Source organism: Protopterus annectens, chromosome 12.part0 (genome assembly GCF_019279795.1).
Source record: "Protopterus annectens isolate FY-2018-M chromosome 12.part0, PAN1.0, whole genome shotgun sequence".
Classification (NCBI taxonomy): domain Eukaryota; kingdom Metazoa; phylum Chordata; order Ceratodontiformes; family Protopteridae; genus Protopterus; species Protopterus annectens.
In genome coordinates this window covers 1,354,062,747-1,354,090,039 of record NC_056746.1, presented here as the reverse complement: position 1 = coordinate 1,354,090,039, position 27,293 = coordinate 1,354,062,747, and the positions used below count along the sequence as shown (strand labels likewise).

Below are 27,293 nucleotides of genomic sequence, written 5' to 3'. Positions count from 1 at the left end.
TACCTGCTGCAGACATGCTTGTACACTAAGTTACCTCCTGATATATACCTGCTGCAGACCGCTTTGTACACTGAGTTACCTCCTAATATATACCTGCTGTAGACCCCCTTATATGCTGAGTTACCTCCTGATATATACCTGCTGCAGACACCCTTGTACGCTGATTTACCTCTTGATATATACCTGCTGCAGACACCCTTGTATGCTGAGTTACCTCCTGATATATACCTGCTGCAGACACCCTTGTACGCTGCGTTACCTCCTGATATATACCTGCTGCAGACCCCTTCTACGGTGAGTTACCTCCTGATATGTACCTGCTGCAGACCCCCTTGAACGCTGAGTTACCTCCTGCTATATACCTGCTGCAGACCCCCTTGTATGCTGAGTTACCTCCTGACGTATACCTGCTGCAGACACCCTTGTATGCCGAATTATCTCCTGATATATACCTGCTGCAGACCCCCTTCTATGCTGAGTTCCCTCCTCATATATACCTGCTGCAGATACCCTTATACACTGAGTTACCTCCTGATATATTCCTGCTGCAGACACACGTGTACGCTCAGTTACCTCCTGATATATACCTGCTGCAGACACACTTGTACCCTGAGTTACCTCCTGATATATACCTGCTGCAGACACCCTTGTACACTGTTACCTCCTGATATATACCTGCTGCAGACCGCGTTGTACACTGAGTTACCTCCTGATATATACCTGCTGCAGACACCCTTGTACACTAAGTTACCTCCTGATATATACCTGCTGCAGACCACGTTGTACACTGAGTTACCTCCTGATATATACCTGCTGCAGACCCCCTTATACGCTGTTACCTCCTGATATATACCTGCTGCAGACACCCTTGTATGCTGATTTACCTCCTGATATATACCTGCTGCAGACACCCTTATACGCTGAGTTATCTCCTGATATATACCTGCTGCAGACCCCCTTGTACGCTGAGTTACCTCCTGATATATACCGGCTGCAGACCCCCTTGTACGCTGAGTTACCTCCTGATATATACCTGCTGCAGACACCCTTGTACGCTGCGTTACCTCCTGATATATACCTGCTGCAGACCCCATTGTACACTGAGTTACCTCCTGATATATACCTGCTGCAGACCCCCTTGAACACTGAGTTACCTCCTGATATATACCTGCTGCAGACCCCCTTGTATGCTGTGTTACCTCCTGATATATACCTGCTGCAGACACCCTTGTATGCCGAGTTACCTCCTGATATATACCTGCTGCAGACACCCTTCTATGCTGAGTTCCCTCCTCATTTATACCTGCTGCAGACACCCTTTTATGCTGAGTTACCTCCTGATATATACCTGCTGCAGACACACTTGTACGCTGAGTTACCTCCTGATATATACCTGCTGCAGACACACTTGTACACTGATTTACCTCCTGATATATACCTGCTGCAGACACTCTTGTATGCTGTTACCTCCTGATATTTACCTGCTGCAGACCGCGTTGTACACTGCGTTACCTCCTGATATATACTTGCTGCAGACCCCTTTATATGCTGAGTTACCTCCTGATATATACCTGCTGCAGACACCCTTCTACTCTGATTTACCTCTTGATATATACCTGCTGCAGACACCCTTGTACACTGAGTTACCTCCTGATATATACCTGCTGCAGAAACCCTTGTACACTGAGTTACCTCCTGATATATACCTGCTGCAGACCCCCTTGAGCGCTGAGTTACCTCCTGGTATATACCTGCTGCAGACCCCCTTGTACGCTGAGTTACCTCCTGATATATACCTGCTGCAGACACCCTTGTATGCCGAGTTACCTCCTGATATATACCTGCTGCAGACACCCTTCTATGCTGTGTTCCCTCCTCATATATACCTGCTGCAGACACCCTTATACGCTGAGTTACCTCCTGATATATACCTGCTGCAGACACCCTTTACGCTGAGCTACCGCCAGATATATACCTGCTGCAGACACCCTTGTACCCTGTTACCTCCTGATATATACCTGCTGCAGACCACGTTGTACACTGAGTTACCTCCTGATATATACCTGCTGCAGACCCTATTATATGCTGAGTTACCTCCTACAACATACCTGCTGCAGACTCCCTTGTACGCTGATTTACCTCCTGATATATACCTGCTGCAGACACCCTTGTACTCTGAGTTACCTCCTGATATATACCTGCTGCAGACACCCTTGTACGCTGAGTTACCTCCTGATATATACCGGCTGCAGACCCCTTTGTACACTGAGTTACCTCCTGATATATACCTGCTGCAGACACCCTTGTACGCTGAGTTACCTCCTGATATATACCTGCTGCAGACCCCTTGTACCATGAGTTACCTCCTGATATATACCTGCTGCATACCCCCTTGAACGCTGGTACCTCCTGATATATACCTGCTGCAGACCCCCTTGTACGCTGAGTTACCTCCTGATATATACCTGCTGCAGACACCCTTGTATGCCGAGTTACCTCCTGATATATACCTGCTGCAGACACCCTTCTATGCTGAGTTACCTCCTGATATATACCTGCTGCTGACCCCATTGTACACTGAGTTACCTCCTGATATATACCTGCTGCAGACCCCCTTGAACACTGAGTTACCTCCTGATATATACCTGCTGCAGACCCTTTGTACGCTGCGTTACCTCCTGATATATACCTGCTGCAGACCCCATTGTACACTGAGTTACCTCCTGATATATACCTGCTGCAGACCCCCTTGAACACTGAGTTACCTCCTGATATATACCTGCTGCAGACCCCCTTGTATGCCGAGTTACCTCTTGATATATACCTGCTGCAGACACCCTTCTATGCTGAGTTCCCTCCACATTTATACCTGCTGCAGACACCCTTATATGCTGAGTTACCTCCTGATATATACCTGCTGCAGACACACTTGTACGCTGAGTTACCTCCTGATATATACCTGCTGCAGACACACTTGTACACTGATTTACCTCCTGATATATACCTGCTGCAGACACCCTTGTATGCTGTTACCTCCTGATATATACCTGCTGCAGACATCCTTGTACACTAAGTTACCTCCTGATATTTACCTGCTGCAGACCGCGTTGTACACTGCGTTACCTCCTGATATATACTTGCTGTAGACGCCCTTATATGCTGATTTACCTCCTGATATATACCTGCTGCAGACACCCTTCTACGCTGATTTACCTCTTGATATATACCTGCTGCAGACACCCTTGTACACTGAGTTACTTCCTGATATATACCTGCTGCAGAAACCCTTGTACACTGCGTTACCTCCTGATATATACCTGCTGCAGACCCCCTTGAGCGCAGAGTTACCTCCTGGTATATACCTGCTGCAGACCCCCTTGTACGCTGAGTTACCTCCTGATATATACCTGCTGCAGACACCCTTGTATGCCGAGTTACCTCCTGATATATACCTGCTGCAGACACCCTTCTATGCTGTGTTCCCTCCTCATATATACCTGCTGCAGACACCCTTATACGCTGAGTTACCTCCTGATATATACCTGCTGCAGGCACCCTTATACGCTGAGTTACCTCCTGATATATACCTGCTGCACATACCCTTGTACGCTGAGCTACCGCCTGATATATACCTGCTGCAGACACCCTTGTACCCTGTTACCTCCTGATATATACCTGCTGCAGACCACGTTGTACACTGAGTTACCTCCTGATATATACCTGCTGCAGACCCCATTATATGCTGAGTTACCTCCTGCTACATACCTGCTGCAGACTCCCTTGTACGCTGATTTACCTCCTGATATATACCTGCTGCAGACCCCCTTGTACGCTGAGTTACCTCCTGATATATACCTGCTGCAGACCCCTTGCACCGTGAGTTACCTCCTGATATATACCTGCTGCATACCCCCTTGAACGCTGGTACCTCCTGATATATACCTGCTGCAGACCCCCTTGTACGCTGAGTTACCTTCTGATATATACCTGCTGCAGACACCCTTGTATGCCGAGTTACCTCCTGATATATACCTGCTGCAGACACCCTTCTATGCTGAGTTACCTCCTGATATATACCTGCTGCTGAACCCCTTGTACACTGAATTACCTCCTGATATATCTCTGCTGCTGACCCCCTTGTACGCTGAGTTACCTCTTGATATATACCTGCCGCAGACACCCTTGTACGCTGAGTTACCTCCTTTTATATACCTGCTGCAGACACCCTTGTATGCCGAATTACCTCCTGATATATACCTGCTGCAGACACCCTTGTACACTGAGTTACCTCCTGATATATATACCTGCTGCAGACCCCCTTGTATCCTGAGTTACCTCCTGATATATACCTGCTGCAGACACCCTTGTATCCTGAGTTACCTCCTGATATGTACCTGCTGCAGACCCCCTTGTATGCTGAGTTACCTCTTGATATATACCTGCTGCAAACCCCCTTGTATGGTGATGCACCACCTGATATATTCATGCTGCAGACCCCCTTGTATGCAGAGTTACCTCCTGATATATACCTACTACAGACACCCTTGTACGCTTAATTACCCCCTGATATATACCTGCTGCAGACACCCTTGCTTGCTGAGTTACCTCCTGATATATACATGCTGCAGACCCCTTTGTATGCTGAGTTACCTACTGATATATACCTGCTGCAGAACCCTTGTATGCTGAGTTACCTCCTGATATATACCTGCTGCAGACCCCCTTGTACGCTGAGTTACCTCCTGATATGTACCTGCTGCAGACACCCTTGTACGCTGAGTTACCTCCTGATAGATAGCTACTGCAGACACCCTTGTACGTGAGTTACCTCCTGATATATACCTGCTGCAGACCCCTTGTACGCTGAGTTACCTCCTGATATGTACCTGCTGCAGACCCCCATTTACACTGAGTTACTTCCTGATATATACCTGCTGCAGACACACGTGTACACTGAGTTACCTCCTGATATATACCTGCTGCAGACCCCTTGTACGCTGAGTTACCTCCTGATATGTACCTGCTGCAGACCCCCATGTACACTGAGTTACCTCCTGATATATACCTGCTGCAGACACACTTGTACAATGATTTACCTCCTGATATATACCTGCTGCAGACCCCTTGTATGCCGAGTTACCTCCTGATATGTACCTGCTGCAGACCCCCATGTACACTGAGTTACCTCCTGATATATACCTGCTGCAGACCCCCTTGTACGCTGAGTTACCTCCTGATATATACCTGCTGCAGACCCCCTTGTATGCTGAGTTACCTCCTGATATATACCTGCTGCAGACACCCTTGTACGCTGAGTTACCTCCTGATATATACCTGCTGCTGACCCCCTTGTACGCTGCATTACCTCCTGATATGTACCTGCTGCAGACCCCCATGTACACTGAGTTACCTCCTGATGTATACCTGCTGCAGACCCCCTTGTATGCTGCGTTACCTCCTGATGTATACCTGCTGCAGACCCCCATGTACACTGAGTTACCTCCTGATATATAGCTGCTGCAGACCCCCATGTACACTGAGTTACCTCCTGATATGTACCTGCTGCAGACACACTTGTACCCTGAGTTACCTCCTGATATATACCTGCTGCAGACACACTTGAACGCTGAGTTACCTCCTGATATGTACCTGCTGCAGACCCCCTTGTGGATATCTGATTATCCTCTCCTTATTTATCATTGGCATGTGCCTTACAATACCCACCTTTGGATTTATTATTAGTTTTATTAAATTAACCCTTCCCATTATCAGCATTACTTTCCTTTTTCATGGCCATTAGCACAGAGGAGTACAGCTCTGAACTGTTAACAAGGTGCTTTGTGCAGCCAAATGTGCAGAGTTTTATTCCTTCCACCTCCCTTTGCCTGCTATGTGTGTCTGTAGTCCCTGAAAAGATATACGTGTGTCGAGTGTGCTTAACTTGATTTACAGATGTATAAAATAAAAAAAAAGTCAGCATGATCAACTCCCTTTTTATCCACTTCTGCATGGGGACAGGTTGTCAGACAAAGTGTTGCCACATGTCTTAATTCAGAGCCATGCTCCTAACTTCAACACTCATAATGGGATTTACCAAGAATCAGTAGCAAGGGATTAGTTGATTCATCTACTTCAAGTCTTGGCTCCCCTAACCGTATTATAATGTATACATTTTGGTGCTGTCCCCAAATACATCAGCACTGGACCTTTTGTGTTACCCATGTATTGGATGAGTCCTGTGTCCCCAGGTTACTTGTGCATCACCTTAATATCCCTGCTGTTTTGCCTATATTTCAACTCTCGGCCGTGTTCCTTGAATGATCCTCAGATCTGCATTTTCCTCCTCTGCACCCGTATTCCCTTCGAGTCCTTCCTAGGACACAGACGTTTACTTTTCCTGTCCTTGTCCCTGGTCTCTATGCTTAGCTGAGTTCATCAGCTCATTTGCCCCCCCACCACCACCAACCTTGTATCTTCTTTCTCCTTTTTTCTGTTTACCACTGATCATCCTTTCCTATCTTTCTCCAGCTTCATTTTTGCCCCCACCATAATCCTGGCTTATATTAAATAATTGCTGTCTCCTTGTACACAGTCTCCTTCGTAATTCCCCCGAATGGTGTTTTCCTGCACATATCCCCTTTTTATTCCCTTTTTCATCCCCTACATTTCACATTCTCACTCCTCTTCATTAGTAACTACATTTTATTTTGTGTTTCCCCCTTCCTTTGCATCACCCATCTATTTCTCTGTGTCCCTCCTCTTCCTTCTTTCATTCATTCATTTTGCCTTTATATTTATACTCTTGTTGTCACGTGTTTAGCACTGCCTGGTTTAACAGCATCTGATTTTAAGCCCTTCTTTACATTTCCCCCACAGTTCCAGTTGCTCAGATTCTTGTTATTAGAGCCCATAGACTTTTCAGGCATGTTTGTGCACTACCTTTCCCCCATGTTGTTCATGCAGCCCTACATGTTTACTATTCTCTTCCACCCGATATCATCCCAGAATAAGTCATAGATTCCTGGAACGCCAATACGTTGGGGAACACTGCAAGTGTTGCTGTTACATGCTTCCCAGTCAGATGAATCTCCCTCTCTTTCATCTTCACACTTTGCTGTGTTTCTTTAATCTGTCTCTCCTCTGAAGGTGCAGTACTTTAGAGCTCCTTGAAACCACTCAGATATTTATTTCAATGATTATGCTGGCTAATCCCTCTCCTCAGTCGTGGCCGTGCCTCATTCATCCTTCCTTCTTCTTCTCAACTACTTCTATTTCTTTTGGCTTATCCTGCTCTTCCCTGCTGCCCTTGGCCCTTCCCTTCCTCTCTTCATTTACGCATTTTCCCACCTCGCTCCTCACCCACCCCTGCATGGACTGCTAATAGACCTGTTTAAAAATTATTTCAGTCTTGATAGAAATGTTACCTTTCCTCATTAAAACACTGTTATTCATTCACATATTAAAATAAATATTTATTTGTGGTATTCATAAATTCAGTAATTCACTCCTTTTTACTAGCTCTTTATATTTGGACATTTGATTTCCAAAAGAATGAGTCAGTTTAGTTTAACTGTAAACCTGGCTTAGTGCTGTTACATTCAGTGGAGCGCTGTAAGTTATCAGTAGGTTGGTCACTACGAGAGTTTATGATTCTGGTACCCCTTTGCCCAATTGATTTCCTTGCCTGATACCCTCTTTTATCACCATTTCTTCATTCTTCTCTTCTCTCTTCCATTCCATGTGTTCTTTATAGAATCCTGTGTTTGCTGCTATGAACAGAGGGGGGTTGGATACAAACTTACTGGTGGTATATACAATCTTACTGGTGGAAGATATAATCTTACTGGATGTAAATACAATCTTACTGGTGTAAGATATTATCTTACTGGTTAATACAGTCATACTGGTGGTAGGTACAATCGTACTGGAGGGAGATATAGTCTTACTGGTGGTATATATATAGTCTTGCTGGTGGTAGATTCAATGTTGCTCAATGTTGTAACATAACTTAGGATAATGGAAGGGTTGTGAAGTGAAGCAGAATTAGCCCAATGACATTTTTTCTAACTCATGTCCTCTGACAATCCAGCCCCATCCCCCAGACTGCTCTAATGGCCTGTTTATTCTCCCTGGCGTAATAGCCCTACTGACCATTTGTTCCTTTGAGGAAAGTGTTGAGTGAACCATGACTGGGGCCATCTTCCATGTGCAAGGGATCAGGGTCCCCTACCTAAGTGTTCGTATGTACTACAACTTCTACGATAGCTGATTGCAGGGAGTACATATGTGTAATCACACATGCTGGTCCCTTGCCATTGTGATGTCCCTCTGTGTAACTCTGAGGCACTACAGTCATAGAAATGTGGCCCTGTACCTACATCGCTATAGATGTCAGGCAAGCAATGACCCAGACCATCTCAATCATCACAGGAAGGGTGAAACGGTAACATCCCTCATGCCATCCTTCACCTTGTCTGGTCACACCAACCCCACTGAGAAAACCCAACCAGTATGTATTGTATTTAACCTTTAACCAGCTATGCTACAGAGGCAGTAAGCCGAGTGAACTTGTAAAGAAGACTTGGGATAAGTGGAAGGGTGTTGTTTCCTTTGGGAGGTGAGTATGCTGCTACCTAGTGTAGCTTGCAGTGCATGACCACTCTTCACAAGTGTTTGATTACTTTCTGGCTGTTACTATTTATTTATTTAATATTTTATCCAAAAATGTCAGCGCAAACACTCTATATGTTAATATATCATCTTACATGCCCATTTCTTTTTTACAGGTCTGTCCTTCTTCTCCTTAAAAATCCTACCTTTGTCTTCCTCTGTCTGTCAGGTGCAACAGAGGCTATGCTGATTGCTGGGATGTCAACCTTTGGTCCTAAATTCATGGAGTCTCAGTTCAGTTTAAGTGCCTCAGAAGCAGCTACCCTATTTGGTGAGTCATGATGTTGACAGATATGCATAGATGTACTGTATCTATATATATATATATATATATATATATATATATATATATATATTATTTTGTATGCATCTGTTTTGAAACAGCTTAATTTGTGTCAGGAATATATGGTTAAAAATAATGACATTAGGAATATTTCTTGTATGTGTTTGTGTGGTGTGTGCGCGTTTGTGTGCATGTGTGTGTGTGTGTGTGTGTGTGTGTGTGTGTGTGTGTGTGTGTGTGTGTGTGTGTGTGTGTGTGTGTGTGTGTGTGTGTGTGTGTGTGTGTGTGTGTGTGTGTGTGTGCATGTGTTTATTCAAGTCTACCATGAATCTACCAATTTCAAACTACTGTTTGAACATCTATCCAAAAATTGGCATTGCTCTTGCGCCAAACCTAACTGACAAGATCTCTATAACTCTCTCATCACACTGTCTACTCCTTACCTCATTTTCTCCCTTTTCTCAGTGTTATTACTACTCCAAAAAAAAAAAAAAATATATATATATATATATATATATATATATATATATATATATATATATATGGGTCTACCTTGTATCAACAAAATTATATTTCTTTGAATTTTACTTACTGACTCCACTTCTCGAAACTTCATTAAACCGAAAGCACAGACTGTTGAAATCCTTTCCTTGTGAAAAGCATCACTTGGCCACCGTGGGAAAAAAACCTGAATGGACCAAAAGTAAACCCAGAAAAATGGGGGGCTTTGCCACTCCACACTACACACACTCTCCCTTTTTAAATATACCAACTCTGAGATTGCACTGCACTGAAGAAAGGGCAAAGTTCACCATGGTGGCCAAGTGTTTCCTTTCATAGGGAAAGGATTCTGGTGAAGCTCCTGTCATCCCTGAAGGCAGAGGGAGAATATATTTTTCCCTAGGTAGCAGGCAAAGCTCCCCTAGGCTCCCAGACAATGCTCCTGTCTGTCCAAGTAACAGAAGTAAAATAAATAATGCTAAACCAAACTTTATCTTTATTTCTTTTTAGCTGCAAAACAGCTATAATCAGTGGTGGTGGTGCTGCAGTAGTGTTGTCACCTCACAGTTAGGTGTTGCGCTGTTCGATTCTCAGCTAGAGCGTCTTCTGTGTGGAGACATGCGTGAATGGGCGTACCTTCGTTGAAGGTTGTGCGTCAGAGCTGGCAGCTCGGCACGTAAAAAATCTACTGCCAATCATTAGCGGACCGGAGTTCCGCTGTAGCGACCCCTAACCGGGAAAAGCCGAAAGACACAACAACAAAGCTGCAAAACAGCTACAACCATCCTAAAAAAAATTTTAAGCAGTTTACAAAGAAAAAAAAAAAGAAAGAAAAAAAGCTATTCATTTTTTTAAATGAGAGTTCCTGCTGTGTTGTGGGTACCAAATATAAATTCCACTAAATGCTCACAAAACCCTGTCCACTCCACCATGAAACACAATCAGAAGCCTTTGAAGTGATGCCTAAGAGTTACCCTTATGCAAATATAAGGATGAACAAATGTAGACTGAGTATGAAGCCGAGAGGGGGAAGAAAGCAACTAAGACAGCCAGGACAGTAGAAACTGCAGACAAATAATTAGAAAGGTATATTCGCCTTTATAAAAGGTAAAACAAAATACAGCCTTTTGGTTAATTTTGTGCCCCCTCTAAGCAACAGCCCTGAGCAGCTGCCCCTTTTGCCCTGACCTTCCTACGCTACTGCAAGCTGTTGTCTATAATTTGAAAAGGTGGCAAGTGGTACATAAACAGATAAAATATTATGGTAGCTTTGTCTGTAGGAGATGCGTAAAAAGTTGAATTGTGTCTGAAAAATAATGGGGTCATCATAATTTGACTGAAGTAATCAAATGATCAAAGAAAAAGTGATCTTAAGGTACTTCATGTTGTGTGAAACAGAACGTGAATATTTGTCATTAAGTATAGTTTTAGTTGTTGAAGAACTCGTTTCTGGTTGAACGTGAATATTTGTCATTAAGTATAGTTTTAGTTGTTGAAGAACTCGTTTCTGGTTGAACGTGAATATTTGTCATTAAGTATAATATTAATAATATAATATTAAGTATTTAGTATATTAAGTTTTAGTTGTTAGAGAACTCGTTTCTGGTTGAACGTGAATATCTGTCATTAAGTATAGTTTTAGTTGTTGGAGAACTCGTTTCTGGTTGAACGTGAATATTTGTCATTAAGTATAGTTTTAGTTGTTGAAGAACTAGTTTCTGGTTGAACGTGAATATCTGTCATTAAGTATAGTTTTAGTTGTTGGAGAACTAGTTTCTGGTTGAACGTGAATATTTGTCATTAAGTATAGTTTTAGTTGTTGAAGAACTCGTTTCTGGTTGAACGTGAATATCTGTCATTAAGTATAGTTTTAGTTGTTGGAGAACTCGTTTCTGGTTGAACGTGAATATTTGTCATTAAGTATAGTTTTAGTTGTTGAAGAACTCGTTTCTGGTTGAACGTGAATATCTGTCATTAAGTATAGTTTTAGTTGTTGGAGAACTCGTTTCTGGTTGAACGTGAATATCTGTCATTAAGTATAGTTTTAGTTGTTGAAGAACTCGTTTCTGGTTGAACGTGAATATCTGTCATTAAGTATAATATTAATAATATAATATTAAGTATTTAGTATATTAAGTTTTAGTTGTTGGGGAACTCGTTTCTGGTTGAACGTGAATATCTGTCATTAAGTATAATATTAATAATATAATATTAAGTATTTAGTATATTAAGTTTTATTTGTTGGAGAACTCGTTTCTGGTTGAACGTGAATATCTGTCATTAAGTATAATATTAATAATATAATATTAAGTATTTAGTATATTAAGTTTTAGTTGTTGGAGAACTCGTTTCTGGTTGAACGTGAATATCTGTCATTAAGTATAATATTAATAATATAATATTAAGTATTTAGTATATTAAGTTTTAGTTGTTGGAGAACTCGTTTCTGGTTGAACGTGAATATCTGTCATTAAGTATAATATTAATAATATAATATTAAGTATTTAGTATATTAAGTTTTAGTTGTTGGAGAACTCGTTTCTGGTTGAATGTGAATATCTGTCATTAAGTATAATATTAATAATATAATATTAAGTATTTAGTATATTAAATTTTAGTTGTTGGAGAACTCGTTTCTGGTTGAACGTGAATATCTGTCATTAAATATAATATTAATAATATAACATTAAATATTTAGTATATTAAGTTTTAGTTGTTGGAGAACTCGTTTCTGGTTGAACATGAATATCTGTCATTAAGTATAATATTAATAATATAATATTAAGTATTTAGTATATTAAGTTTTAGTTGTTGGAGAACTCGTTTCTGGTTGAACGTGAATATCTGTCATTAAGTATAATATTAATAATATAATATTAAGTATTTAGTATATTAAGTTTTAGTTGTTGAAGAACTCGTTTCTGGTTGAACGTGAATATCTGTCATTAAGTATAGTTTTAGTTGTTGGAGAACTCGTTTCTGGTTGAACGTGAATATTTGTCATTAAGTATAGTTTTAGTTGTTGGAGAACTCGTTTCTGGTTGAACGTGGATATTTGTTATTAAGTATAGTTTTAGTTGTTGGAGAACTCGTTTCTGGTTGAACGTGAATATCTGTCATTAAGTATAGTTTTAGTTGTTGAAGAACTCGTTTCTGGTTGAACGTGAATATTTGTCATTAAGTATAGTTTTAGTTGTTGAAGAACTCGTTTCTGGTTGAACGTGAATATCTGTCATTAAGTATAGCTTTAGTTGTTGGAGAACTCGTTTCTGGTTGAACGTGAATATTTGTCATTAAGTATAGTTTTAGTTGTTGAAGAACTCGTTTCTGGTTGAACGTGAATATTTGTCATTAAGTATAGTTTTAGTTGTTGAAGAACTTGTTTCTGGTTGAACGTGAATATCTGTCATTAAGTATAGTTTTAGTTGTTGAAGAACTCGTTTCTGGTTGAACGTGAATATCTGTCATTAAGTATAGTTTTAGTTGTTGGAGAACTCGTTTCTGGTTTCACTGGAGCTCATTTCTGTTTTCACTGACATTAATTTCTAGTTTCACTATTCCTGAATTCAGTAAAAAGTTCTTCACAACATTTATGGTCATGAGTGGAGAAAACCTGATTGCAAGTAGCTAGAGAATGTGTTGACCCATAGAGTAAGTGGGCAGAGTAAGATCCAATACCCAGAATCTGATTGAATTGCACAAACCTGCCCGCCCACCAGGTAAACATCTACTGTCATTCTCCTTAGCATGCCTCTGGAACTCTCTGCCACCTCTTATCCATACCACTGGCAGTCTCTCTTCCTTTAAAACATTGGTTCACTCACACCAGACATCCCATTGGGAATGTTCCTGCTCCCATCCTACATAAACCCCCCTAGTAACTCACCTTTTCTACCCCTCCCTCCCTCTCTCCTTTCCCACCCCAGTCTAAACTGTCTACCTCCTTCTCACTGTCTTCTTCTCCTCCCTTTTCCCTCGCTGGTCATCTTTGCCTTCGCTCACTGCCTTATTAAATCACCCACATGCAACCTATGTATTCCTGCCCCTACTGTTATATTTCTTCAGTAGGAACAAATATATTTGTAAATATCTACTTGTGGTTTTTAATTTCTGTTTTTGCATTTGTAGGAACTAAGGTTTTTATGATTTCTGTTTTTGCATTTTTACTAAATTGTACCCTCAATTACCATGTTTTTTACCTGTGCTTCTGTATTACTATGAATTTATTTATGTGCATTGTCTTTATGGAGCTTTTCTCCCCAGAACTCCATTGAAAATGGGCTGCTCTTGGTCCAGTAGACCATCCTGGCAAACAAACTGCAAATAAAATAAATAAATAAATAAATAAAATAATTTGACATGATTCTTATGATGTGATTTTAGAGTAAAATGTAAAGAGCAGAGTCGTTCTTTGTTTTTATCTTTGAATAACAGTAAAGAGAATGCGCCATGTCCTTTCTTTAAGTGGAAGGCTATCTTGTCAGCATAGGCTTATACCGCAATGTTCAAGTCTGAGCGCTAGCAGAACAAACCTGCCGATGCAATTACTAAGGACTTGTAAGTATGAGGTATGGGGCAGAAGAATATATGATAAAGGAGAATCTATATTTGATCTTTGTGTGGAAGGCAAACTTTTTGGGCTACGATGCTTGCTTGCAGCATAAGGACATAAGATTTTCTCAGTCGATAAGAAAGGAGAGCAGTTGATTTTGTTCTTAAAGTGGATAATGCACAAGATCAGACAGAGGGGGGGGGATGTCCAGGTACATACCTAGATATTTATATTTAGAAATGGTCTCTATGTTATTCTTCTAGGAGGTAAGAACCTGAGATAGGATGATGATGGAACAAAGTGTAGTATTTTTTACCAAACATCATTTTTATGTCTAATGTGGAGCCATTCCTAGGAATATAGCCAGTGAGTGAAAACTCTGAAGTCTTTTAGGAGGTTTGTTCTCAAAGAACTAATGGCTTTAGAAAAGATCTACTACACTGAGGTATTCGGTGTCTATTGAAACAGTCTTCATAACTCTGTCAGTGATCTGTACTTAAGATACTGAACAGTCTTGTTCTGGCCCCTCACATATATCTTATAAATGTTACTTACTAATATATTATTTTACTGAGTATCTGGAAGTTTCTAGCTATGAAACTATGTACACTGCTTTACCTGCTGCTTCTGTGTCTTACAACTTTGCTCACTTCTTAAATTGCTTAAGGTGGTAGGACTTTTTCAAGTCAGGGATGTTAGAGTGGTACAGCAATTAGCATTGCTATAGCATGTTACTTGGTTCTTATCTATGTCTGCATGTCCTCTTTCTGTTATTGAGGGTTCTTACCAGCTATATTCTCCTGCATTCCAAAGACTTGCTGGTAAAAGGTTTGGTGATCCCATATGTGGCACATAGATGCACGTAGAGTGTGCCACATTTTTTTTTTTTTGGAGTCGGTGACATTGAGCTGGCAATTTTTAAATGCACTAGAGCTTCATTTTCAGTTTTTTTTTGTTTTGTAATTATTATTACAGATGTGACAGAATTACTATTTGAGTTACTTCCTTCATTCAGAAAAAATAGCCATTTCTGATAGTCTCACAGTAGTCCAGAAAGAACTGTCAGAAGTACTGACAAAATATTCCAGGAAATAGGCCATGTCCTACAAAGCTCCTGGGACAGATGTCAGTTGCAGAAGACATTCTCTCACTTAACTGTCTAAAGGACTACAGTATGTTTTGGAAAAAGAGTCATACAGAAACATTCTGTTTTGAGGATATAAGGAAAAAAACTCAGGGTGATGTGAGGAAGCATTCTTTTTCATAAAGAGATGCATGGGAGAGCCTGAAACAAAGGTAAATGTCATGAGAAGGTCATAAAGCTGTTTAATGACTGAAGGTGAGGAGAAGAGGAACATAAGTGTAGTAACTATTAAACACTGGAAGGGATAGCAGGTACACTTAGTGGTCCCACTGAGTACTAACCTCCTCCCATGCCCAATGTTCCATATTTAAAGTGGAAAATGGTAAACATTCACTGATTAAGCTTATTTCAGTTACACAAAGGTAGCATAGGTGCCAGCTTTTCAGGGTGGTTAGAGTAGAATCTATCCAAAAGATTTTCTGAATATTACACCAGTCTAAAAAGCACTCACTGCAGCTCCAGCAGCTCTGGGCTCACATACGTTTAGATGTCAGTGGGCTCACATGCTTTAGGAAGTCAGTGGGCTCACATGCTTTTAGATGTTAGTCGGCTCACAGATGTTAGGTCGTCAGTGGGCTCACAAGCTTTTAGAGGTTAGTCGACTCACAGGCTTTAGGAGGTCAGTGGGCTGCTGATAAACCTTTAGAGGTCATAGGACTTTTTTTCACCCTGCATATAATTCCTAGTATGTGCTCATGTTAGGGCTGACAGTGTAACTACTGAGTATATCCACCCTTTGTAGCAGTATGCTAATCAAAACAGTTGAAGGCACTCTACACAATGATTTATTCTAAGGTAAGTGACAAGGAATGAGATCTACATCCTCACACCTACAGGACCTCCAGCTGTGGGAATAGGCACTGTATGTGGTTGGTATTAGCTTATATACCAGGTAAGTACTATTCTGAGACTATTACCCTTACAGCCACCTGCTCATGCAGAAGAGGTGGGATTGGGTTTTACCCTTACTAGCTGGAGTATTTCACAGTTATGATAACCATTAATGATTTGCTGACCTGCATGTGACACTTAAGTTGAGATTCAGCAGAATCTATCCCATGATGCCATAGTGGAGAAAGTTGTCATTTAAATTGGATTGTTTTTCTCTGACGTTTCTCCTTCCCTTTGGTTCCCAAAGTTCATCTAGAAGTTAGAAGATTATGAGCCCAACTGGAGAGCAGAAACACATTTATAGGTTCATAGGTTCATAAGTTGGTACTAGGCCCTAAGGCCTATGCAAGCCTAGCCATAACAATTTACTGGAAATTTCTTCCCACAATATTTACTTCTCTGGGCCCCTGTCTAGCAGGGCGACTGACATGATCCCTGGGGTGAATTTCCTATCTCCCATCCAATCATCAAGGTTCCTTTTAAAGAGGGCCAATGAGGCACTCTGCTTGACATGTATGGGCAGTCTATTCCAGAGTATGGGGAGTCTCTGGGGCAGGAACCTATCCCTCCAGCATGTTTTGCTCATTGTGATGATAAGGTTTAGATCCCTGGAGCATGTGGCTCTGAGGGATTGGGATTTCTTTAAGTGGAGCATGTCCAACAGCTCAGGGTTTGACATGGCCTTGTATTTTAAGCAGAGATCACCTCTGAGTAGACGATATGCCACAGAGTACAGCTGGAGTTTTTTTAGACGGTCAGCATATGGCATCTGCATTAGGCCTGTGATTCTTTTAGTGAGGTATTCTGTGGCCTTTCCAGCTGTTGCAGATGTCTTGTGAGGTGCATACCAAATGGGGCATTATACTCTATAATGGGTCTAATGAGGGATGAGTACAGTGGGACAATGATCTCCTTTTTTCTGGATGAAAAGCCCTTAGTGATGAGGTGTGCCACATAGAAGGATTTCCTGACTGTTGTGGTGATATGGTTATCGAAAGTAAGACCACTGTCCACCTGTGTCCCTAAGTCTCTCATCACACTTTCGATGTTTAGTGTCCTGCCACCTATGTGGTAGTTCATGGGTACATGTTTTTTTCCAAAGGGGATAACTATACATTTCTTGGCATTAAGCTTGAGCCCATGGCTCTGGCACCAGGCATCTGTTTCTGTAAGGCCCTTTAGTAGAATATCCACATCATTTGGGGATTCAATAATTGCTCCCAGTTTGCAGTCATCTGCAAACTTTGTTAGCCAGAGTCCCTTAGTGTTGGCCTGTACTTCAGAGAAGTAGATGCCAAACAAGAGTGGTCCCAGGACTGAACCCTGAGGTACTCCACTTGTCACTTGTCTGGAGCTGGATTTGGAGTCGGCTACTTTTACAGTCTGGGTTCTGTCAGTAAGCCAGTTGGCAACCCATCGAGTGACGTAGGGATTTATGCCCAGCTTAGTAAGTTTATCTATGATTCCAAAGTGGGGGATGGTGTCAAAGGGCTTGGCGAGGTCCAGATAGGCTGTGTGGACCGCCTTACCCTCGTCCACAGCTCTGGAGATCTATTCGAAGAAGTCAATCAGATTCAGGAGACAAGATCGGCCCTTCACAAACCCAAACTGGGTTGGGTCCAGTGTTTGAAGGTTGCCAATGTCTTTGTTTATAAGTTCCATGATAATGCGTTCCATGCCCTTGCAGATCAGGCTTGTCAGACTGACGGGACGGTAGTTCCCGGGATCCAAGGCGGATCCTCCCTTGTGGAGCGGGATAACTGTGGGCACGAAGCCTGAGGTGAGGCTATGATTAAACATGACACTTAGATGGGGTGCCTGTTCATTTTGTAGTTCATGTAGTACACAGCCTGGGATGTCATCTGGTCCCATGGATGCTGTATTCTTAGCTTTGGAGAGTGCTGTTTCTACCTGTGTGGCTGTGATTATCGGAATTTGGCAATCTTTTGGTATTGAGATAGGCCCTTTAGGGGGTGATGGGGGGTGAAGTTGGCACTAAATCGATCTGCTAGGATATTGGCAATATCCTTGGGATCATTATATTTAATGCCATTCTATTGTAGCTCAGAGCAGATCTGAGCATTGCCATTTAAATTCTTGGCATAACTATAGAAGGACTTGTGGTTGTCTTTGGAATCTTTGGCAATTTTATTTTCATAACTAGCTTTTGAGGATTTTATGAGGGATCTCAGCTTCTTACTGAGGCTGGTGAGGGAGATTTTTGCATCCTGGGATTTTCCTCTTTTTTGCAACAGTTTCTTCCTTCTGTTGTATAGTTTGTTTATAGCAGGGGACCACAAGATTGGCTTCCTTTTTTTTGGCGAAGATCATCTTGGTTCTATTTGGGATGGCACGATTCATGCACAAGTGGATGTGCTCATACAGTGCCTTAGTGTAGGATTCTGCAGTCAAACTTCCAGATCCCGTCTGCGTGGGTGTTGTGAAGTTTGTCACTTCTGACTTCAGTAGCATGAAATTGGCTTTGGAGAAGTTTTTTAAGGAGGTTTCCTTACTGGCGGGTGGGGGTGCGATGTGGATGTCAAGGGTGATTTGCTTATGGTCAGACCTGACCAATGAGGGGCTGACCACTGGTGTGGAGCATCTATCTCCCATGTTGGTAATGACCAGGTCTAGGATATTGGACCCCCTGGTGGAACATTGGATTTGTTGATCCAGGGTGTTGGAATTTATGAATTCCAAGAACCGTTGGGAAAAGGAGCTGGTACCCGAGTAGTTTTCCCAATTAGTGGTAGGGTAGTTGAAATCACCCAGTATTAGGGTGTTTGGTTGTATCTTAATATTTTCCAGTATGTTTAGGAAGGTGTAGTGAGAATCTTGGGGTATGGTGGGGGATCTGTAGCAAGCTACAATTTGGATTGCAGTCTTACCTAGTGTTAGTTGCACCTGGAGAATTTCAGATGCATTGTGTTGGGCAACTAGCCTGGAGGTGTGAATATCCTTGGTGAATATGGACACTCCTCCACCTTTAGTGTTTCGGTCTTGGTTTTGTGGCCGAAAAGTGTGGTAAGAATTGTAGCCTGGTATTGCAGGGGTGCTCTCTGGAGCCTTGAACCAGGTCTCAGTTACTGCACAGATATCGATGTTCTCCATTTTAGGAGTGCCTTGAGAGAGTGCATTTTGAGGTTTAGACTTCAAGCATTCAGTAGTATTACCTTCAGATTTTGCATGCTTATATCTGTTATGGTGGTGGTTTTATCCTTTGAACCTTGCCTAAAAAGGCACTATAGGGGTGGAAAAAGCTTTAGCCAGTAACCTGAATCCCAGGAGTGACAGGTGCAGGCCATCTCTGGCTCGTGGTCTGTCGATCATGTCATCCCAGGCAGACAGATACTGGATCCCCTTTGAATGACACCAGAAGCTTAGCCAATTGTTAAAGTCAATCATTTTGTCCTTATTACTGTGGTATCATTCTGGACGAAGGCAGGATGCTACTCAGGGCTAGGGTCATACCTGCCTAGGTCACATGATCCAAGAGCTCTTCCATGTCTCTTTTCATGAGTCCAGGGAGGTACATCTCAAGTCATTCACTCCAGCATGGACAATGACAGAGTCGTATTTGTACTTGTTGTGGAGTGACTTGAGTGCATGCGTTATGTGGTGGATCCTGGCACCCGACAGGCAGCTGACTGTAATTTTCTCCTTGGTGAGCCTGGTGAGTGGGACATTAGTGTGCCTGACTATAGAGTCACCTATGACTAAAGTGTTTGGTACATTGTCTTGCTTTAGGGGCTGTTGTTGGGTGGCACACTGGTGTTGTGAGCTATGTGTCACTTTGGTTGTGACTGGTATTTGCGTTTCGGCTTCGGAGGTCCTTGTTGCTTGGGCAGGTTAATGTTAAGGGCCTCTGCATATGTGGGTTTAGTGTTGCTATGTGTGGGTGTTGATGGTGTGGGTTTTTGAAGGGCTATGTGTTGCTTGAGGTGTAGTGCAAGTGTTAACCTTCTCCTCTTGTCTAGCACAATCTTGGCTGGAGAGAGCTTTGCTTCCAGTTTGGCAATGTATTTGCATCTCTCACAGGTTGTAGTATTGGGTGGTAGGAGGAGAGGATTGTCTGTGTACATGAGCAGTTGCCGCATTGCCCCAGTATGCCCAGATTCACCAGGTGGACAGGAGAAATCACCAGAAGCTGACCCTTGGCATGCCTGTTTAGGTGCTTTTTTGTAAAGTTTAAGAGCTGTTTTCTGTTACCTTTGCAAGGTACTTTGCAATTATAGGCTGTTTAGTGCCTATGATTAATTTCTCCTTATTGACAAGGAGAGCTGAGTGCTTGTATCAGTTTCAGGCTTCCTAGTGCTTTCCAGCAGGTTCTAGAGCAAGTGCTAGTCACAGGGATTCAGATTTTAGTGCTACTACTGAGAATCCAGGTAGTTTTAAGGGAAAATTTGAAATGTAGACTTTCTGGCACCTGGAATAGTTTAACTGTAGCCTCGTAGTGCTGCACGATGTGAAAAATGTGCAAACTCACGTGTTTTTAAGCCAGAAAGTTGAAAGGGATAGAAATCAGCCCAAAAGGCTAATAAAATTACAATTTCAGAGCTGGAAACCACTCCTCTAGCGTTAGATAGGCAGTACAATGCTCACCAGTCCCACTGGTAAGCAGTAGGACTTCCCTCTACCACAGCAAGGTCTGGATAGCTCTGAACACAGAAAATAAAGTCCTGAGACAAGCAAAGCCTGGGATATGGACCGGCTAGAAAAGGTGGGAAACAAGCAAACAAGATAGTATTTTTTGTTGTTGAAACAGGCTAAACAATGCAATAATACAGTAAATAAACACAGAAAAGTCTAACACACTTGAGTGTGCAGTCCTAAACAGTAAATGCAATTAAAACTCTACAAAATTAGCAATTTAAAACTTTTTAAATGAAGCAAAGCAAGTGCACAACTGAAAAACGATTTAAGAGGCAGTAACACAGCAGAATAAGTAGCTAGTCTACATATACAGAAAAGTCTATATATACAAAAAAAGCAGCTAAAACACACAAACACTTCAGATGCAGTGCAACCTAGAGCACTTGAGTTGTAGCAATATTAAGGCAATTACAGTTATAATAAATGCTCTAAAATATACTCTATATTTCCAAAATGTTTGAGAAGCACAGTCAGAGCATAAGGAAATTCAGGCAAAAAATGTTTTTTTTTTTTTTTTTTGAAAGGGAAAAAGGAGAAACAGGAGGCCTTATCAAATGTTCTCTCTGTTGTTGTTGTCTTTCGGCTTTTCCCGGTTAGGGGTCGCCACAGTGGAACTCCGGACCGCTAATGATTGGCAGTTGATTTTTACGTGCTGAGTTGCCCACCCTAACGCACAACCTTCAATGAAGGTACGCCCATTCACGCATGTCTCCACGCAGAAGACGCTCTAGCTGAGAGTCAAACCAGACAGCGTCTTACTATGAGGCGACAGCACTACCGCAGCACCACCACCACAATATCAAATATTAGGTAGAATGAGCTAATGACACTAGACTGGGAGGAGTGTCCCAGATCAGATTTACAGTAGGGGCGGGCAACTGCAAAGCCACCAAGTATAACAACAGGACACGAAGAGGGAGGGCAGGTGGAGACACTAAAGCTATTAGCCTACAAAGCACTACAGAAAGCCACAAAATGAATTTTTTTAAACAGATAAAGATTTGTAAAGATACAGAATGCTTTTAACTGCAAACAAATCAGTTACCCGTGCAGATTACAATAAAAGTGCTATATATAAATTGCTAGAAACAATAAACTGTATAAATAATCGAAAAAAAAACAGGATACTTATATATCTCAGCTAAGAGTTGGAGTCAACACCTCTCATCCACTCTGCTCAGTGTGTATAGACAGAAACTCTCACAAAGTTAGGGCTTAAATACCAGAAGAACAACTGTTTTTTTTTTGTTTTTTTGTTTTTTACAAAAACACAAAAGAACCAGCCCCCAGTAGCCTGCAGTCAATTAATACAATCTAGCCAAGGTAAAGAAAGTTATCAGCTAATTCAAGATAGCCTGTTCATGTGCTTTGAACAATCACTGTATAAACAAACAAGCCCAGAGCCAACAATTCTGAACTAGGACAAATACTAAAGCTATTTGCCTACAAAGCACTACAGAAAGCCACAAAATGAAAGTTTTTAAACAGATAAAGATTTGTAAAGATACAGAATGCTTTTAACTGCAAACAAATCAGTTACTCATGCGGATTACAATAAAAGTGCTATATATAAATTGCTAGAAACAATAAACTGTATAAATAATCGAAAAAAAACAGGATACTTATCTATGTCAGCTAAGAGTTGGAGTCCACACCTCTCCTGCACTCTGCTCAGTGTGTATAGGCTGCAGTCCAGCTGGTGAACACTGGACGTAAAAACTGCCAGGCTGTTTTTTTTTTTCCTTTCTTTCTCTAACATAGCAGTTGGTTTAATACAATATTTTAGGAAGATTTCCTTCATTTAAAACGAGACTAAATTAATTTAAGACCAGGACAGCATGAGTAATTCCATTTATTCCAGGCTGCGTCCTTTGCTATTTGCTTATCCTTCTGCATGTGTTTTGTAAAAAGCAGTGGGCACATTCCTACAACAGAAAAGATCCTTTTATTGTTGCACGCTTAGCGAGCATATCCTTCAAAACAATTAGTTCCTCTTTCTTCTTCTTCTTAACAGTCTGGAATTGATCCTCCTTTGTTCCAGTTGGACATCCAAGGTATATATGTCTGAAAAAGACAGGATGACTATGGCTCCTCAGACGTAAAATCTGACAGTATTGGAACTCAAACCAAACATCTAAGCCTAGGAATGCTTACACAGTCTAAAGAGATACCTCAGTCGGAGGCAGTTTTCATAGTTATTCTTTGCTTACCATTCCTGGACTAATCTTCAGGAGGAATCTATTTTTTGTTTTTTCATTTTTTTCACTCTAAAATAAGTACTGTGATTGCATAAAGGATATTACTATTATATGTATGCAAATAAATATTTCAAGTGAAACAGAAAGACTATCAATTTGCTTTCCTTTTTTTTTTTAATCTTTAGGCTACCTTGTCGTGCCTGCTGGTGGAGGTGGCACTTTTCTGGGTGGATTCATTGTGAAAAAAATGAAGCTTCGTTGCAGTGGAATAATCCGGTTTTGTTTGATCTGCATTGTCTGCAGCCTGTCATCCATCTTCATCTTCCTCATCCATTGTCCTAATTTACCTATAGCTGGTGTCTCAACGTCATACAACAACAGGTAGCATAATCTATTATATTTTTATGTAATGGATTCAGTAATCCAAGGCACGTTGTTGGTCAGATGTCATCATGTGATGTAGGTCACATGTCACTCTACTTCATTAACACACATACAATCCAATAAACTTAGTCTGTTATTAATTGTTTTAATTAATTACAGCTGAGTGAAGTGTCCTGGCATTTATATTCTATTGATGCCTGTATGTGTCTAACATAAATTTATTCGTATTTGTATTAGTAACTCCAAAACTATGCTACATACACGTAGATGGGTAATTGGAAATACACCCTGTGAATAGCACCTGGGTCTCTAATGGACAGAGGCAGCCTGTAAATCTTGAGCTTGCTTACATATACTCATTAAAATAACTTCTAAAGCACATAAATGTGCAGGACTCATTTGAGATTCTTGTTTAGGCTTATAAAGGCCCCAGTGGTCATTAGCTTACTACACACCGATGAACCTAAAACAATTTCATTTTAAACCTTATATGGCAGGCAACACAGTTGCACTGAACTATAACCTATGTTCATTGTTGATAGAGATATTAATTGTTGTTCATGTACTATTTATTTAATATTATTATCTTTTTCATATTCCTGTAATTATTTCGACACGCAAGTAAAACAGAACTGAGTAGCCTCATATGAAAGCTCACAGACAGACATATAAAATGCTGTTGAATAGTCTGTTTGTAGCTTGACTGGTTGCTGTGATACTGTAAATTCTTTACAAAATATTACACCATTAAGATTTTCTATGTTTATTACAATTTATAAAATCCAGTATAAAACCTGGCATGTAATAAACTGGGATGCAGAGCTGGATAATGTTCAAATGGGGCCACAGGCAAGGTAATGGACTAGCACCCCCCACGCACAATCACTGCAGCCATTTCATTGCCCCATTACTAGGCTGTCTCCCCAGTTCCATGTTATTTTCTTCTTTACTTTTACAACAATTCAGAGATTTGGATGTTATTTTAAACTTATTTCAAATTTTATAGCACAGACACTGATAACCATTTGCAAAGCAAAACAAAACAGTCTCAAATTGAAAACATACTTTGCATATCAACACTAAACCTTTCTTCCCTTGAAATTCACCTTCGTTGAAAATAGATCTTACCAGTGGTGGCTTAAATGTACTTTGGTCCCTGGGCTGTATTCAAGTCAAGGACCCCTCCATAGCTCTCAACCTTCCCTCTCCAAAATGAGAAACACTAGCCTTCATAATGTGGAACAAATGGGCAAAATGTGGAACACATAGTCATGGCTAACTAACAACTTCAACTAGGAAGCTCATAGGATGGTTAAAATATGCTGCTTTTACTTATAAAAAGATCTTTTAATGAATTACTATGATTCATGTCTATTTACCATGAATTCCAGTTAAAATAATCCTAACACTAAATGTGTGACAGACTCTTTCAATGTGGACCTTCAAAGAACATGAACTTTTTAAAACCCCAAATGAGGTATGTTCCTTATAATAAGGTAGACTTGAGAGTTATGGACTCCTCACACCTTTCTAAAATGCAACATGTTTAGACTATATTACATAATCCAGGACTACAAATGAATTAATTAATTCTTTGCTGTAATGAGGGTGGGGCTTACATGCTTGCAAGACATATGATTTTTGACTTTCGCTTGTCTTAACTGTCATCAAGAATAGTAATCCCCTGTGACATCACAATAGTAATCGTCTCTGACATCACAATAGTAATCCCCTCTGACATCACTCCACACAGGATATGACTTGCTTGTGTAGCTAATAGTGCTGTATTGTTGCAACAAACACCTGCAGAGGCTGCAGATCGAGACTGCAGACAAAAGGGGCCCTATGCAGGGACTCAGGCCCCCACCAGCCATTTCAATGCCATACTATTTTTCTGTTTCTCCCCAGTTACCATAATACTGATCAGGCCTGTCAGTCTACATATTATTTTCTTCTTTACTTTTACGTTTATCACAAATAATTGGATTTCATTTAAAACTTTTATTTCAGATTTTACAGAAAAGCACTGATATCCGCGGTGGTGGTGCTGCGGTAGCATTGTCACCTCACAGTAAGACGCTGTCCGGTTCGATTCTCAGCTAGAGCGTCTTCTGCGTGGAGACATGCATGAATGGGCGTACCTTTGTTGAAGGTTGTGCGTCGGGCCTGGCAAGCCGGTACGTAAAAATCAACTGCCAATCATTAGCGGACCGGAGTTCCGCTGTGGCGACCCCTAACCGGGAAAAGCCAAAAGACACAAACAAACAGAAAAGCACTGATATCCATTTTCTAAACAAAACACTCTCACATTGAAACAGACATTAGAAACACAAACTTTTCTTCCCTTGAAAGTCACATTTAGTGAAAATGTATTTGGCAACCCATTAAACTACAAGAGACATGGTGGGATTACTACTGAAATAGCATATAGTGAAGTAATAATTGCAATCTATGTGAAGGATGCAGGAATGCAAAAGACAAATGTGTAATGTATTTGCTAACAGCCTGGGACAGCCCACAGGAAACTAGTGACCCTTTTCAGGAGCAGCTTAGCAGCACTGCCTGGTGAGGTAACTTGGCAGAGTCACATAACAACAATTGAAGACTAAGGGAATCAAACCCTGTACTACAGAAAGCAGCTCTTTAATAACTCACAGCCTTACTCATCTACACCAAATGATAGACAAACCGCTTTAGTCACAAATACAGTGCTTTTCACACCTGGGTGCCTGCAAAAAACAAGCTAAATTAAAAATGTTTACATAGCTGAAGTATTAATCTTAAACTCTGACTTCGTACTATCTAGTTTATTTACAGGTAAATAAATGCAACATTCAACAGAGCAGGGAAACTTAGGATCACATCTGAAGAGCACACGTCATATGATTACACTACTGTTTACTGTGATCATTTTCATTGCTTTATGCCATAAGTGCTCAGGTTCATAGTTAGTTACTAGGCTTGCAGTGCAGGGGGCCATTGAGGAGCCTAGCCCAAATTTCCAGTTGTCACATTGTCTGGTTAAGTAACTTACTCAAAGACAGGGCATAAATAGGGCACACTATTCTAGATCACTTAAAACGATAGGTCTTGCATCAATGGGGGACCTGTCAGAAGGACTAAAACTCTTACTTCACGTATGTAGAGTACAAGGTTTGAGTCTGAGCAAGTCACTGTACAAGGCAGCCACTGTGTAACAGGCATTTCATACAAATACACACAAATGATAAAGTATTATTGTGCTTGAATCCAGCCACTGTAATTCCTGAAGATGATAGGCAAAAATAAATAAATAAAACATGAAATAATGTTCATTTACTGAATGGTCAGGAGTCAGTTTGAAGAATCTGTAATTCACTGGTCCACCTCTGGGTTCAAGATGAAATCTTCATTTTTATAAGATTTGACAATCTTGTTCTTTATTGCTGGATACATGCTGAAACAATTCTATTTCATAAATGAAGAAGAAAAATGGTTCATAGACCCACAGTCCCTTAGCTTAATCTGTATATTGAGGGAATGTTTTGTAAGAGATCTATTTCCCTAGTTATTAATGACAGTAGGCCATAGACGTCGCTCACAATGTTGTTTCTTAGTTGTTGCTGTCTTAGTAATTATATTACATTTTTCCAAACAATAAGTTGTGCATTAAACTCTTCTAAATTTATCAAAAGCATGGGACTGTTCTGCATTATAGCATCTTATTGCAATACATAATAAAGAGAACATAAAAAAATTCAAGCATCTTAAATGATTTAACAGCTTTAATATAAACTCCAGACTTTAAGATCGCAGTAGCACTAATAACAACATTATGCATGATGTAGTAGTTAAAAAACTTCTAGAAGCACGATGCAGAGAATACAAGTAGCAATCAAGGAGAAGTCTGACGCGAGCTTTACCTGGACAGGGCTTAAATGCTGTTCACACTGGAATATTTATTCTTATAAAGGTACCATCTAGGAGTAACTAGACACACCGGCCGAGACTTATGCAATGCACCATTTATGTAAATGT

The 27,293-nt window shown here is 40.9% G+C and overlaps 1 protein-coding gene across 7 annotated transcripts in view; it reads left to right on the top strand.

The window, feature by feature from the left end:
• The window catches only part of SLCO4A1 (solute carrier organic anion transporter family member 4A1), a 921,682-nt gene that overhangs the window by 749,787 nt on the left and 144,602 nt on the right, over positions 1-27,293 (top strand). For all 7 annotated transcript variants that reach the window (XM_044090405.1, XM_044090404.1, XR_006367160.1 and 4 more), the window contains 2 exons: positions 8,787-8,941; positions 23,078-23,273. In XM_044090405.1, coding sequence (XP_043946340.1) covers positions 8,787-8,941; positions 23,078-23,273 — 351 coding nt within the window. The remainder of the gene's footprint in view (positions 1-8,786; positions 8,942-23,077; positions 23,274-27,293) is intronic.